The following is a 14,057-nucleotide window of genomic DNA, read 5'->3' as shown; positions in this document are numbered from 1 at the left end:
CACAATTCTAGTGGGTCAGAAGTCTACATACACTAAGTTGACTGTGCCTTTAAACAGCTCGGAAAATTCCAGAAAATTATGTCATTGCTTTAGAAGCTTCTGATAGGCTAATTGACATCATTTGAGTCAATTGGAGGTGTACCTGTGGATGTATTTCAAGGCCTACCTTCAAACTCAGTACCTCTTTGCTTGACATCATGGGAAAATCAAAAGAAATCAGCCAAGACCTCAGAAAAAAAATGGTGGACCTCCACAAGTCTGGTTCATCCTTGGGAGTAATTTTCAAACGCTTGAAGGTACTACATTAATCTGTACAAACAATAGTACGTAAGTATAAACACCATGGGACCACGCAGCCGTCATAACGCTCAGGAAGGAGACGTGTTCTGTCTCCTAGAGATGAACGTAGTTCAGTCCCAGAACAGCAAAGGACCTTGTGAAGATGCTGGAGGAAACAGGTACAAAAGTATCTATATCCACAGTAAAACGAGTCATATATCGACATAACCTGAAAGGCCACTCAGCAAGGAAGAAGCCAGTGCTCCAAAACCGCCATAAAAAAGCCAGACTATGGTTTGCAACTGCACATACTTTTTGGCGAAATATCCTCTGGTCTGATGAAACAAAAATAGAACTGTTTGGCCATGATGACCATCGTTAAGTTTGGAGGAAAAAGGGGGAGGCGTGCAAGCCGAAGAACACCATCCCAACCATGAAGCACGGGGGTGCCAGCCTCATGTTGTGGGGGTGCTTTGCTGCAGGAGGGACTGGTGCACTTCACAAAATATATGGCATCATGAGGGAGGAAAATTATGTGGATATATTGAAGCAACATCTCAAGACATCAGTAGGGAAGTTAAAGCTTGGTCGCAAATGGGTCTTCCAAATGGACAATGACCCCAAGCATACTATAACATTTGTGAGCAGAACTGAAAAGGTGTGTGCGAGTAAGGAGGCCTACTTACCTGACTCCATTACACCAGCTCTGTCAGGAGGAATGGGCCAAAATTCACCCAATTTATTCTGGGAAGCTTGTGGAAAGCTACCCGAAATGTTTGACCCAAGTTAAACAATTTAAAGGCAATGCTACCAAATATTAATTGAGTGTATATAAACTTCTGACCCACTGGAAACTTGATGAAAGAAATAAAATCTGAAATAAATCATTCTCTCTACTATTATTCTAACATTTCACATTCTTAAAATAAAGTGGTAATTCTAACTGACCTAAAACAGGGAATTGTTACAAGGATTAAATGTCAGGAATTGTAAAAAATTTAATTTAATTGTATTTGGCTAAGGTGTATGTTTTTTTATTTTTTTATTTCACCTTTATTTAACCAGGTAGGCTAGTTGAGAACAAGTTCTCATTTGCAACTGCGACCTGGCCAAGATAAAGCATAGCAGTGTGAACAGACAACACAGAGTTACACATGGAGTAAACAATTAACAAGTCAATAACACAGTAGAAAAAAATGGGCAGTCTATATACAATGTGTGCAAAAGGCATGAGGAGGTAGGCGAATAATACAATTTTGCAGATTAACACTGGAGTGATAAACGATCAGATGGTCATGTACAGGTAGAGATATTGGTGTGCAAAAGAGCAGAAAAGTAAATAAAAAAAATAAAAATAATAATAAAAAAACCAGTATGGGAATGAGGTAGGTGAAAATGGGTGTGCTATTTACCTATAGACTATGTACAGCTGCAACGATCGGTTAGCTGCTCGGATAGCTGATGTTTGAAGTTGGTGAGGGAGATAAAAGTCTCCAACTTCCGACTTCAACTGTAGCATGTGACACAGTCAAACTCACATGTTCTCTGTCTGTCTGTCACCTCTGTAGTACCCCCAGAGTTCCTGCTGCCCCTGAGTGATGTGACCTGTGACCTGGGGGAGAGTGTCACTCTGAGGAGTAAGGTCTGTGGAAGACCCAAAGCTTCGGTCACCTGGAGAGGACCTGACCACAGCACTCTGAGCAATGACGGACACTACAGCATCACCTACAGGTACACACCGGCAGTGATGACATTCTAAGTTACATTTTATTCATTTAGTAGATACTCTTCAAGGATCATTGCAACGCGTTAGAATGACTTAGCTGTTGGAAGACAATGTTCTGTTGTAGTTGAATTAAAGTAAATGTTGCTATTGTTGAAACTTACCTTGACTTCCCTTCTCTCATCTGCAGTGACACTGGCGAGGCAACTCTCCTCATCATGGGTGTGTCTGTGGAGGATGACGGGGTGTACACCTGTGTTGCCATCAACGTAGTGGGCAGCATGTCATCCTCCGCCAGCCTCAGAGTCTCAGGTTAGTCACTTTTTAGTTGAGTTGTAGACTCCTGTGGAGATACAGTATATCCTCTATATTCACACTACTTAACACACAGTATATGAATTCTTCAGTACTTTTGCATTTTAACATTCAATGTTTCTGTTTTCCCAGAGGCCTCTGACGATGGGAGTGAAGTGATCTGGAAGAACAACTTTGAGTCCTTCTACACAGAGGTCACAGAACTGGGCAGGGGGAGGTTCTCAGTGGCTAAGCGCTGTGACCAGCGTGGGAGCAAGCGTGCCGTGGCAGCCAAACATGTAAACAAGCGGTTGATGCGACGTGAGCAGGTGCTCCAGGAACTGAGGATACTACAGTGTCTGGAACACCCACACCTGGTCGGCCTGCTGGACACCTTCGAGACAGCCACCAGCTACGTGCTAGTGCTGGAGATGTATGTTAGAAAAACTGTGGATGAGCCCCAAATGGCACCCTATTCCCTATAACTGATCAAAAGTAGTACCCTACAGAGGGATAGATAGCATTTGGGACATATACACTGTATGTATTATGATTATTGAGGAAATTATAATTCCTGAATTGAAATAGAATTGGTTTCCGTTTTGAACAATATATTACTGTATATATTTATTTACTGCGTTGTGCTTTTGAATCATGTTCAAGCAGCCCTCTTGTACATCTACCATATCGGTGGGCTAATGTCTCCCTCTTGTGCTCTGGTGCTTTGTGTCTGCAGGGCTGATCAAGGCCGTCTCCTGGACTACATAGTCAGCTGGGGTAACCTCACTGAAGAGAAGGTGGCCTTGTACCTTAGGGACATTCTAGAAGCTTTACACTACCTGCATAGCTGGAGGATAGCTCACTTGGACTTGAAGGTGAGTCACAAAGACTGTGACATATAGAGCAGGAGTTAAATGTGATTGTGTACTGTATGATGGCTAACTGATTGTTCTTAAGCAAAGGGTAAATTCTTAATCATATTGATCTTTGCGTGTATGTGCGTGGGTATCGGTGTGTATCCCTTTAGCCTGAGAACTTGTTAGTGGAGCAGAACTCTGCCCAGCCCGTGGTCAAGCTGACAGACTTCGGAGACGCCGTCCAGCTGAACAGCGGCCACTACATCCACCCTCTACTGGGCAGCCCAGAGTTCTCAGCCCCAGAGCTGGTGCTGGGCCAGCCCGTCTCCCTAACTTCTGACCTCTGGAGCCTGGGGGTTGTAACATATGTGGTATTGAGCGGGGCATCTCCCTTCCTGGACGAGAGCGCTGAGGAGACATGCCTGAACATCTGTCGTCTGGACTTCAGCTTCCCCCATGACTACTTCCAGGGTGTGAGCCAGGCGGCTAGGGACTTTGTGGGTCTCCTCCTACAGGGCGAGCCGGACCGGAGACCTTCTGCCGCCGATTGCCTTCAGGAGCCCTGGCTGCAGCCGTGGGACTCCCACCAGCAACAAAACCAGCACCCAAGGTGCATCGACACCTCCAGACTCATCTCCTTCATCGAGCGGCGGAAACACCAGAACGACGTTAGGCCCGTGGGCAGCATCAAGACCTTCCTTCACAGCAGACTCCTCAACCAGATATAAGCAGGTTAGAGGACTACAGCACCCAGAAACCACCGAGTCACAATGATGATCTCATCCTCCCTCAGCCAACTACGCCACTTCCTTAGAACTATTTTACCCAGCATCCTGCTGCTGCTGTCTGCTGACGGCTTTGAATATTTGTGACTGAGATATACCCCCCTCCCCCAAGAGATTTAGATACTTCCCTTCCATCCCCACCTTTGTATGGATGATGGCTATATGCCTGCACAAAAGTGAACTATTTGAAAGTATTTCAAACTTGACTAACAGGGAGAACAAAGCTTTCTCGAGAGCCAGTGAGAGCAAGCCTTGTTTGGATAGTATTACAAACCGATACTGTAATATCGGGTTGCTTTTGGTTGAATATAAGAAAATTGTTTTTGTAATGAGAGATTACTTTTTGTAAAGGAAATGTATAGTGAAGAAACATTCTTTATTCATATACCTTTTCAAAAACAAAGGTTATTAAAAAGAATGAAAACAAAAATGAATGCGACATATGAACAAAGCACCACTGACCCACCACAGGGTCGTTGGTTCAGAACACTACTTCTAGAACCAGTTGGAGACCAAACTCATTGTAGTTGTGGTTGATTAACATACAATAAATCGGCAAATGCTTTGTTCTGGCCTTGCTATTGTATGGACCTGTAACAGTTAGTACAATTATGTTATTTTAGTCAGACCTCAGCAGAGAAATAAATAAACAAGCAAAAAGCTATAACACTATTGGAAAAGCTCTTTAGATTTCTGATATATCCGCCTTACTTTGTAAATAATGTGTTCCTGCCTTCATTCTCATTTTGAAGAATTTGTCTCAACCGCTGTTTCATTAGCTGAGTAGTAAGTCCTGCCAATGGAAGAGAGGTGTGATGGAGACCAGCTCCTCCTCATGCCAGTCAAATTACTTAAACCCTCACTACCAGAAATACTTCTAGAAATGCACTCGTATTTTGTGTTCATTTCTCATGTGCAATGTTGCAGCTTTAACATGTATGTAACTATTTCTGAAGACATGTGTTGTACCCGTAATCTAAAAAGGCATGTACGTACCTGGTACTGCAGTAGATGTATGTATTGTGTTGCTATTTTCCGTATTAAGTTCAGTATTAATATCTTGGAAACCTAAAATGCAGGTTTTGCAAATAATGTAAAATAAGAAAAAAGATTTGAATCGATTTTGGCACTTATGCTTTCAGTTTGTCATTGTTTTATTTTTATTTTCTGTAACTATACCAAAGTTAACTGTACTTTGCTCTCTTTAAATGTGTTATATAATGTACCATGTTAAGTTATGAAAACCTTGCTGAACCTAGAGATGTTTACATTGGTTCACAGTGGCTTTATTTATTAGCGTTGTAAGAACGTTGAGTTGTTGTTACTGCTTACCTAATTAACGTTTCAAACTTCACTTCTCACACTGTGCACAAAGTGGTGATTGCTGTGTACGTTTGTTTGACTTTTTAAGTTATGTATTTCGCTAGACATTGTGTTGCAATGATCAACATCTTGGTTTCACTGAAACTTGGGATAGCATTCTTTGCCGAGCCTTTGGTTTGAAGGGGGGGGGGTGCCCACAACATTGCACCAACGTTACAATAATTGTGCATGGACGTTGCGGCGCTATTACCCTAACCTTTATCTGAGAGTGATCATGACCGAGCTGTTTTCAGTCAATTAATCATTGTATGAATTCAAACTGATTTTAAAGTGCCAGTCAATTGATCTGGAGAGGCGGACAAAACAGATGTATTTCCTTTTAAGCTTGAAAAGGTTAGCAGAGTTTCATGTTTATGTCAAGGCAGTAGTCACAGTGATACAATGAATGTGTTTGTTAACCTGTACAGTCCCATTTTGTGTCCTCTTATTTATTCATGTGTAAAGCTGTACAGACATGGACGACGAACATGGGAACCTGGATGTAACCTCCTCATATTTGATACATGCTACGTTATTTTGAATGTTAAATTACTTATTTTTACTTTTGCATGTATATTTCTTTGTACAGAAATTGTTTACACATTACTTGCTGTAAATATTTTATTTAGTCCTCAGTTATTTTGCCATTAAATGTATGGAACATACCCTTGGAAGTTTTTCTAGTATTTATGTATGTACAATGCCTTCAGAAAGTATTCATACCCCATGATTTATTCATGTTATGTTGCAGCCTGAATTCAAAAATCAAGTACAAATATTTTTTTCTCACCCATCTACACACAATACCCCATAATTAGATTTTTTTTTTTTTAATTTGTGCAAATGTATTGAAAATTAAATACAGAAATATCTCATAATTATTCACACCCCTGAGTCAATGCATGTTAGAATCACATTTGTCAGCGATTACAGCTGTGACTCTTTCTGGGTACGTACAATATTTGCCTATGACCAGCATACCCATAACATGATGCAGCCACCAACATGCTTGAAAATATGAAGCGTGGTACTCAGTGATGTGTTGTGTTGGATTTCTTTGGCACATTTTTTGCAGTTTTAATTAAGTGCCTTATTGCAAACTTAATGCATGTTTTGGAGTCATTTTTATTCTATACACTATATCTTTTCATTTAGGTTAGTATTGTGGAGTAACCATCCTCAGTTTTTCCATATCACAGCCATTAAACTCAAACTGTTTTAAAGTCACCACTGGCCTCATGGTGAAATTCCTGAGCGGTTTCCTTCTTCTCTGGCAACTGAGTTAGGAAGGACACCTGTATCTTTGTCGTGACTGGATGTATTGATACAGTATTCAAAGGGTCATTAATAACTTCACCATGATCAAAGGGATATTCCATGTCTGCTTTAGATTTTTTTTTTACCATCTACCGCTAGTTGCCCTTGTTTGCAAGGCATTGTTAAACCTCCCTGGTCTTTGTGGTTGAATCTGTATTTGAAATTCACAGCTTAACTGAGGGACCTTGCATATAATTGTGTGTGCAGTACAGAGATGAGGTAGTCATTCAAAATACATCTAATTGACATGAAGAGAATGAGACTAAGGAACGTGGACCTTTCCATCAGATGGTTTCCATAGGACAAGCAGTTTTCCTTTCGACATAATCTCCTCTACCTCTAAACACCATCATTGCACAAAGAATGAGACCATGCAACGTTTGTGACTTGTTAATAAAATGTTACTACTGAACTTATTTAGGCCTGCCATAACAAAGGGGTTGAAAACTTTATGACTCAAGACATTTCAGCTTTTAATTTTCTATTAATTTGTAAAAATTTGTAAAACAGAATTCCCCTTTGACATTATAAAGGTATTGTGTGTGTAGACCAGTGACACAAAATCTCAATTGAATCTATATTAAATTCAGGCTGAAAAAGTCAGGTGTTGTGAAGGCACTGCATGTGGTGCGGACTTACCTAATTATAACCTTATAAACATATCTGAGATAAACATGGTTGATAACATTATTGTTTGACAGTTGTAGTTGTTGAAGGAAACGGAATAGGTGTGAATGGTGTCCACAATAAGTGGATGTTTCTCATCAGAATCAGATCTCTATCGATGATGAACAAGATATGAGAAACCAGAGTGGGTGTCTGTGATCTTATCTCCAAGGTGCAGGCGTTGTGCAGTCAATTTGCACCACATATTATTCATTCAAATAACCAAACTGTTCTTTCCCCACCCTCTATTTCAACAGGCACTTCAAACCAAGGTCACTCCTGATTTTTAGAATGATTACCGATTCATGTAGGTGTGATGTAATGTACGTTTCCCTTTCAGACCACTCGGACTTAACTATGATGCTTGATGCCGGAAAAGATCATAGATGTTAACCACATCCTCGGATTTGGCTGTTAAGTTCGAGTCATTTTTTTATTAAGTTAAAAAAACTCAGCAGCTGTCAATGAACTATTCATGTCCAAAATCATCATCATTATGAATTGATCTTCAATTATATGTTTCGTTCAGTTAACGTTGCTTATCTTGAAAAAAAAGGAAATTTAACTCAATATTCTTGTAGCAATTTATCAAGTGTGGATGTTTTTTAAGTTGTACATTTGAAGGTTGTTTGGGGACAGGTTCTGTGTTTGTATTTAACTGAGGTATGGCACATGTTCTTATCAGGTGTGAAATCAACAGAGCTGTTTTTAGAGCGAAAGTAGCAGCTGCTTTGCATGCAACCACAGCTCCTGAGCTATCGTGAGCAAGCTCAGGTTATCTTCAGAGATTTTATCTCAGTAGGTAGGCCGAATCCTGTTTTCAATGTTCATGCTCTCAAACGCTCACACTGGCTTCCCCAATAGAGGGCATACTGAGCTGATGTTTAGTGCATCATGACAGTTCTGAACCTTGTGTCAGTCAATTACAGCAAGACGCTCTGGATGCTAACAACATATGGAAATCTTTATCATGTTGTATAGTTGCTGACCATGACCGAAATATACATAAATAAATAAACAAATCAAAATATATTTTATATTTGAGATTCTTCAAAGTAACCACCATTGCCTTGATGACAGCTAAAATCAAATATATTTTTGATTTGTTTAACACATTTTTGGTTACTACATGATTCCATATGCGTTATTTTACAGTTTTGATGTCTTCACTATTATTCTACAATATAGAAAATTGTCAAAATAAAGAAAAACTCTTGAGTAGGTGTGTCCAAACCTTTGACTGCTATTGTAAGTATTCAGACTAGGTCGACCGATTATGATTTTTCAACGCTGATACCGATACCGATTACAGCCAGAGGAGGACAGAACACCCCTCATAGCCTGGTTCCGCTACTGGGTTTCTTCCTAGGTTCTGGCCTTTCTAGGGAGTTTTTCCTAGCCACCGTGCTTCTACACTTGCATTGCTTGCTGTTTGGGGTTTTAGGCTGGGTTTCTGTACAGCACTTTGAGATATCAGCTGATGTAAGAAGGGCTTTATAAATACATTTGCTTTGATTTGATTATTGGTTATTGATTATTGATTTTTTAAATATATATACAATTGAAGTCGGAAGTTTACATACACCTTAGCCAAATACATTTAAACTCAGTTTTTCACCATTTCTGACATTTAATCCTAGTAAAATTCCCTGTCTTAGGCCAGGATCACCACTTTATTTTAAGACTGTCAAATGTCAGAATAATACTAGAGAGAATTATTTATTTCAGCTTTTATTTCTTTCATCACATTCCCAGTGGGTCAGAAGTTTACATACACTCAATTAGTATTTGATAGCATTGCCTTTAAATTGTTTGACTTGGGTCTTGGGATTGAGGTCAGGGCTTTGTGATGGTCACTCCAATACCTTGACTTTGTTGTCCTTAAGCCATTTTGCCACAACTTTGGAAGTATTCTTGGGGTCATTGTCCATTTGGAAGACCCATTTGCGACCAAGCGTTAACTTCCTGACTGATGTCTTGAGATGTTGCTTCAATATAGCCACATACTTTTCTTTCCTCATGATGCTATCTATTTTGTGAAGTGCACCAGTCCCTCCTGCAGCAAAGCACCCCCACAACATGATACTGCTTCAAGGTTGGAATGGTGTTCTTCGGCTTGCAAGCTTCCCCCTTTTTCCTCCAAACATAACGATGGTCTTCATTCTTGGTTTCATCAGATCAGAGAATCTTGTTTCTCATGGTCTGAGAGTCCTTTAGGTGCCTTTTGGCAAATCCCAAGCGGGCTGTCATGTGCCTTTTACAGGCTGGCCACTCTACCTTAAAGGCCTGATTGGTGGAGTGCTGTAGGGATTGTTGTCCTTCTGGAAGGTTCTCCCATTTCCACAGAGGAACTCTGGAGCTCTGTCAGAGTGACCATTGGGTTCTTGGTCACCTCCCTCTGGGAAGAGTCTTGGTGGTTCCAAACTTCTTCCATTTAAGAATGATGGAGGCAATGTGTTCTTGGGGACCTTCAATGCTGAAGACCTATTTTGGTACCCTTCTCCAGATCTGTGCCTCGACACAATCCTGTCTCTGAGCTCCACGGACAATTCCTTCAACCTCATGGCTTGGTTTTTGCTCTGATATGCACTGTCAACTATGGGACCTTATGTAGCAGGTGTGTGCCTTTCCAAATAATGTCCAAGCAACTGAATGTACCACAGGTGGACAAGTTGTAGAAACATCTCAAGGATGATCAATGGAAACAGGATGCACCTGAGCTCAATTTCGAGTCTCTGAATACTTTTTCTGTTTTTCTAAAAACCTGTTTTTGCTTTGCCATTATGAGGTATTGTGTGTAGATTGATGATGGGGGGGAAATGATTTCATACATTTTAGAATAAGGCTGTAATGTAACAAAATTTGGAAAAAGTCAAGGGGTCTGAATATTTTCCGAATGGAACGTATGTGTTGTCATTTGTGTAAAAAGGGGGGCTCCTTTGTCCCGAAATCAAGAATTCAATGGTAAAGACATCCATGCCTGCTGCTTTTCTCAGTGCAAATGTTTTAACAGTATCTAATATTTCTTCTTGGGTGAGCTCTGTTTTTAGTGATAGTTGCTTTACATTTAGTTAGTCTAGCTATAGGATACATCCAACTGTTGTTTATTTCTGATTTATATACATTTTCATAGAAGCTTTTAAAATGATCATGAATTGCAATGTTGTTTCTAATTACTGCTTTTGTATCTTCATCTTTACAAATTATAAGCAGTTTAGCATGTATTCGTTTTGTGAGAGGCGCGACATATTTACCAGGTTTATTTTCCATTAGTTAGTATGCTTTGTTTGAGTCTAACCTGTAGTCGTTGGCTCTCTGTAAAAGTTTATATTCCTGCTTAAATTCAGGAATTGTACTTTCTTCTTTACCTTGTAAAGATTTTTTTATGGGCTTTTTCTAAGATAGTGATTTATTTTTCTTTCCTTTTAATTTTCTAATTCAGATTACATTTTTGCTCATTATGAGATTCTCATTCCCCTAATGTACACCTTTAAAAGGCATTCCAAATTATTTTGGGGGTTGGCTTTTCTCTGTTCTCCATCTCTACCATTGGAGGCTGGTGGGGGCTATGGGAGGGCAGGCCCATTGTAATGGCTGGAATGAAATAAATGGAACGGTATCAAACACATCAAAGACATGGAAACCACATTTTTGACTCCTTTCCATTTATTCCATTACAATGAGTCTGTTTTTATTTTTTGTGTTTACCTATTTAATACATTTTTACATTTCGGGTCCAGAAGATGTGCTCTGTTCATTCTCCTAATTCTATCGCTAAGTGTATTTTCGATTGGTGTAATTAAGCATGATACTGGAGAATTATCCGATATCAGTATATCATAAAAAAATGTATCCAGTAAATTGTTAAGTGCATTTTTGGAAATAAAAATGTAGGAATGGTCTTTTATAGTTGGGAATAGTAATCTCCAGGTGTCCTGTATATTATTTGTGGAGGTGACATTTTTCAATCTCCTTGGAGGCTCTCTAAATTTGCCTTTTTTATTACAATATCTGTCAATCTTATCGAATGTATGACTTTAGGTCAACTGCTAAAATAATAGTTCCTGTCTGGATTTTATCTAATAATAGTGTGAAGTCTATCTAAAAACACCAGATTTGCCCCTGGTGGGATATACAGTACCAGTCAAAAGTTTGGACGCACCAACTCATTCAAGGGTTTTTCTTTATTTTTTCTATTTTCTACATTGTAGAATAATAGTGAAGACATCAAAACTATGAAATAACATGTATGAAATCATGTAGTAATCATGTAGTAACCAAAAAAGTTAAACAAATCAAAATAGATTTTAGATTCTTCAAAGTAGCCACCCTTTGCCTTGATGACTGCTTTGCACAGTCTTGGCATTCTCTCAACCAGCTTCACCTGGAATGCACCTGGAATGATTTTGCAACAGTCTTGAAGGTGTTACCACATATGCTGAGCACTTGTTGGCTGATTTTCAGTCACTCTGCGGTCCAACTCATCCCAAACCATCTCAATTGAGTTGAGGTCGAGTGATTGTGGAGGCCAGGTCATCTGATGCAGAATTCCATTCCTCTCCATTACTCCCCATTACTCTGCAAACCAGATGGGATGGCGTATCGCTGCAAAATACTGTGGTAGCCATGCGTGCCTTGAATTCTAAATAAATCACTAACAGTGTCACCAGCAAAGCATCATCACACCTCCTCCTCCATGCTTCACGGTTTGGAACCACACATCATCCGTTCACCTACTCTGCGTCTCACAAGGACATGGCGGTTGGAACCAAAAATCTAACATTTTGACTCATCAGACTAAAAGACAGATTTCCACCAGTCTAATGTCCATTGTTCATGTCTGGATTCTACATGTTATCATGGTTTTGACGGTAGAAAACGGAGCAATTATCTCCCAATGTGTCCCATCTGTACGTGAATGCGCCAAAAGTCACACAAATTTAAAATGCAATGATATACAACCGATAAAATAAAAACATTGTGTGTGTCCCTCACATGAGTTGTTTTTTATCCTTTTTTTGTACCCGATACCCCCAATTGCACTTTGTGCCCACTCCCATATCCTGTCATGTTGTCTTTCATTGTGATTGTAACACATATACAGGTAGACCAGAGAAGCCACATCACTGATTGGCAATTGACTGGCAACCTTAGAAGCACCTGCTGCTCACTGGTTGTTCATATACAGAAGTTGTTCCTGATTTTTAAAAAATGTTTACCTACACACCGGAGAATGCTGTTAACCCAAAACATCTTTGTATGCTATCCTGATTCAGTAACATGTTCTTAATTTTTAACAAGTCATCTTTATGCGGAATACTTTTGAATGCGGACCCATCACAATTTTTTTCCTTATCTGATGCTTTTTAGTGAAATGTAAATGTATATGTAAATTTCTAGATTTGTCCTTTTTCGTTTAGGGTTCTTTGTTTGTTATCTGTAATTACATTAGCAGTGTCAGATCATGACCTTCCCATAGATTTAAAAGCTCTGCCTGCAATGAGCTCTTTTTGAAGCCAGTTCAGTAATGCTGCTTATTGCAAAACTGTGTAACAATGTTTACTTGGCACAATCCTCTGGCTTTTTGTTCCTTTATTTTCATTATCTATATTCAGCTTACACAAAACCGTCTGGCTGGCTCAACCCCCAAAAAATACCTTGTTGTCAATGATATTGTTAAATGTGCGAAGTTGTGGTTTTATATCGCCAAGCAGGCCTGTCAACAGGAAGAGGTGAACAGCTATCTATCTGTGTGTGTTTAGGTCACTGGGCTGTTTTAGACTGTAGCTACAGTCCTTGTAGTAGGTGAGCCTATTCTAACAGAACTAAGTATACCAAAGGACAGTTAATAATTTCTTCCTTTCAGGGCCAGTCCAGGCATAAGCTACATCAGCGGTCGCTTAGGGACCAAGGCCGCTAGGGGGCCCCCGACCATATATATATATATATATATATATATATATATATATATATATATATAGCATTCAGAAAGCGTCACATCTGACAAAATCTGGCACCCTCCCTACGGTAAAACATGGTCGTGGCAGCATCATGCTGTGGGGATGTTTTCAGCGGCATGGACTGGGAGATTGGATCAGTCAGGGTCGAGGGAAAAATGAACGAAGCAAAGTACAGAGAGATCCTTGATGAAAAGCTGCACCAGACCGCTCAGGTTTAATCGTTCCCTTCCTGCCACAGCTTGGGGTGAAGGTTCACCTTCCAAGAGGACAATGACCCTAAGCACACAACCAAGGAAACACAGGAGTTGCTTCGGGACAAGTCTCAATGTCCTTGAGTGGCCCAGCCAGACTAGAACCCGATTGAACATCTCTGGAGAGACTTGAAAATAGCTGTGCAGCAACGTTCCCCATCCAACCTGACTGAGCTTGAGAGGATCTGCAGAGAAGAATGGGAGAAACTCCCCAAATACAGATGTTCCAAGCTTGTAGTTTCTTACCTAAGAAGACTCAAGGCTGTAATCGCTGCCAAAGTGCTTCAACAAAGCACTGAGTAAAGGGTCTGAATATTTATTTAATTTTGAGATTTTTAAAGCATTTGCCAAAAAAAAAGCTTTGCTTTGTCATTATGGGGTATTGTGTGTAGATTGATGAAGAAACACCCACAATTTAATCCACTTTAGAATATGGCTGTAACGTAACAAAATGTGGAAAAAGTCAAGGGGTCTGAGAGAGAATACAGTAGACGGCACACAGGACATCCTGACAGGAAGTTCTCACGTGCTCTAGGGAGTGCCCATATATGGGCATCCTGTTG

General features: G+C 40.0%; 1 protein-coding gene across 3 annotated transcripts in view; it reads left to right on the top strand.

The window, feature by feature from the left end:
• The window catches only part of LOC118367629 (triple functional domain protein-like), a 146,554-nt gene extending 140,589 nt beyond the window's left edge, over positions 1–5,965 (top strand). For all 3 annotated transcript variants that reach the window (XM_052494470.1, XM_052494471.1, XM_052494472.1), the window contains 5 exons: positions 1,848–2,010; positions 2,193–2,314; positions 2,450–2,729; positions 3,033–3,171; positions 3,324–5,965. In XM_052494470.1, the coding sequence (XP_052350430.1) occupies positions 1,848–2,010; positions 2,193–2,314; positions 2,450–2,729; positions 3,033–3,171; positions 3,324–3,881 (1,262 nt within the window). In that variant the 3' untranslated portion in view covers positions 3,882–5,965. The remainder of the gene's footprint in view (positions 1–1,847; positions 2,011–2,192; positions 2,315–2,449; positions 2,730–3,032; positions 3,172–3,323) is intronic.
• The last annotated feature ends 8,092 nt before the right edge of the window (positions 5,966–14,057 follow it).

This window comes from Oncorhynchus keta, chromosome 34 (assembly GCF_023373465.1).
Source record: "Oncorhynchus keta strain PuntledgeMale-10-30-2019 chromosome 34, Oket_V2, whole genome shotgun sequence".
Classification (NCBI taxonomy): domain Eukaryota; kingdom Metazoa; phylum Chordata; class Actinopteri; order Salmoniformes; family Salmonidae; genus Oncorhynchus; species Oncorhynchus keta.
The sequence above is the reverse complement of the archived record's forward strand: the minus strand, read 5'-3'. Positions and strand labels throughout refer to the sequence as shown.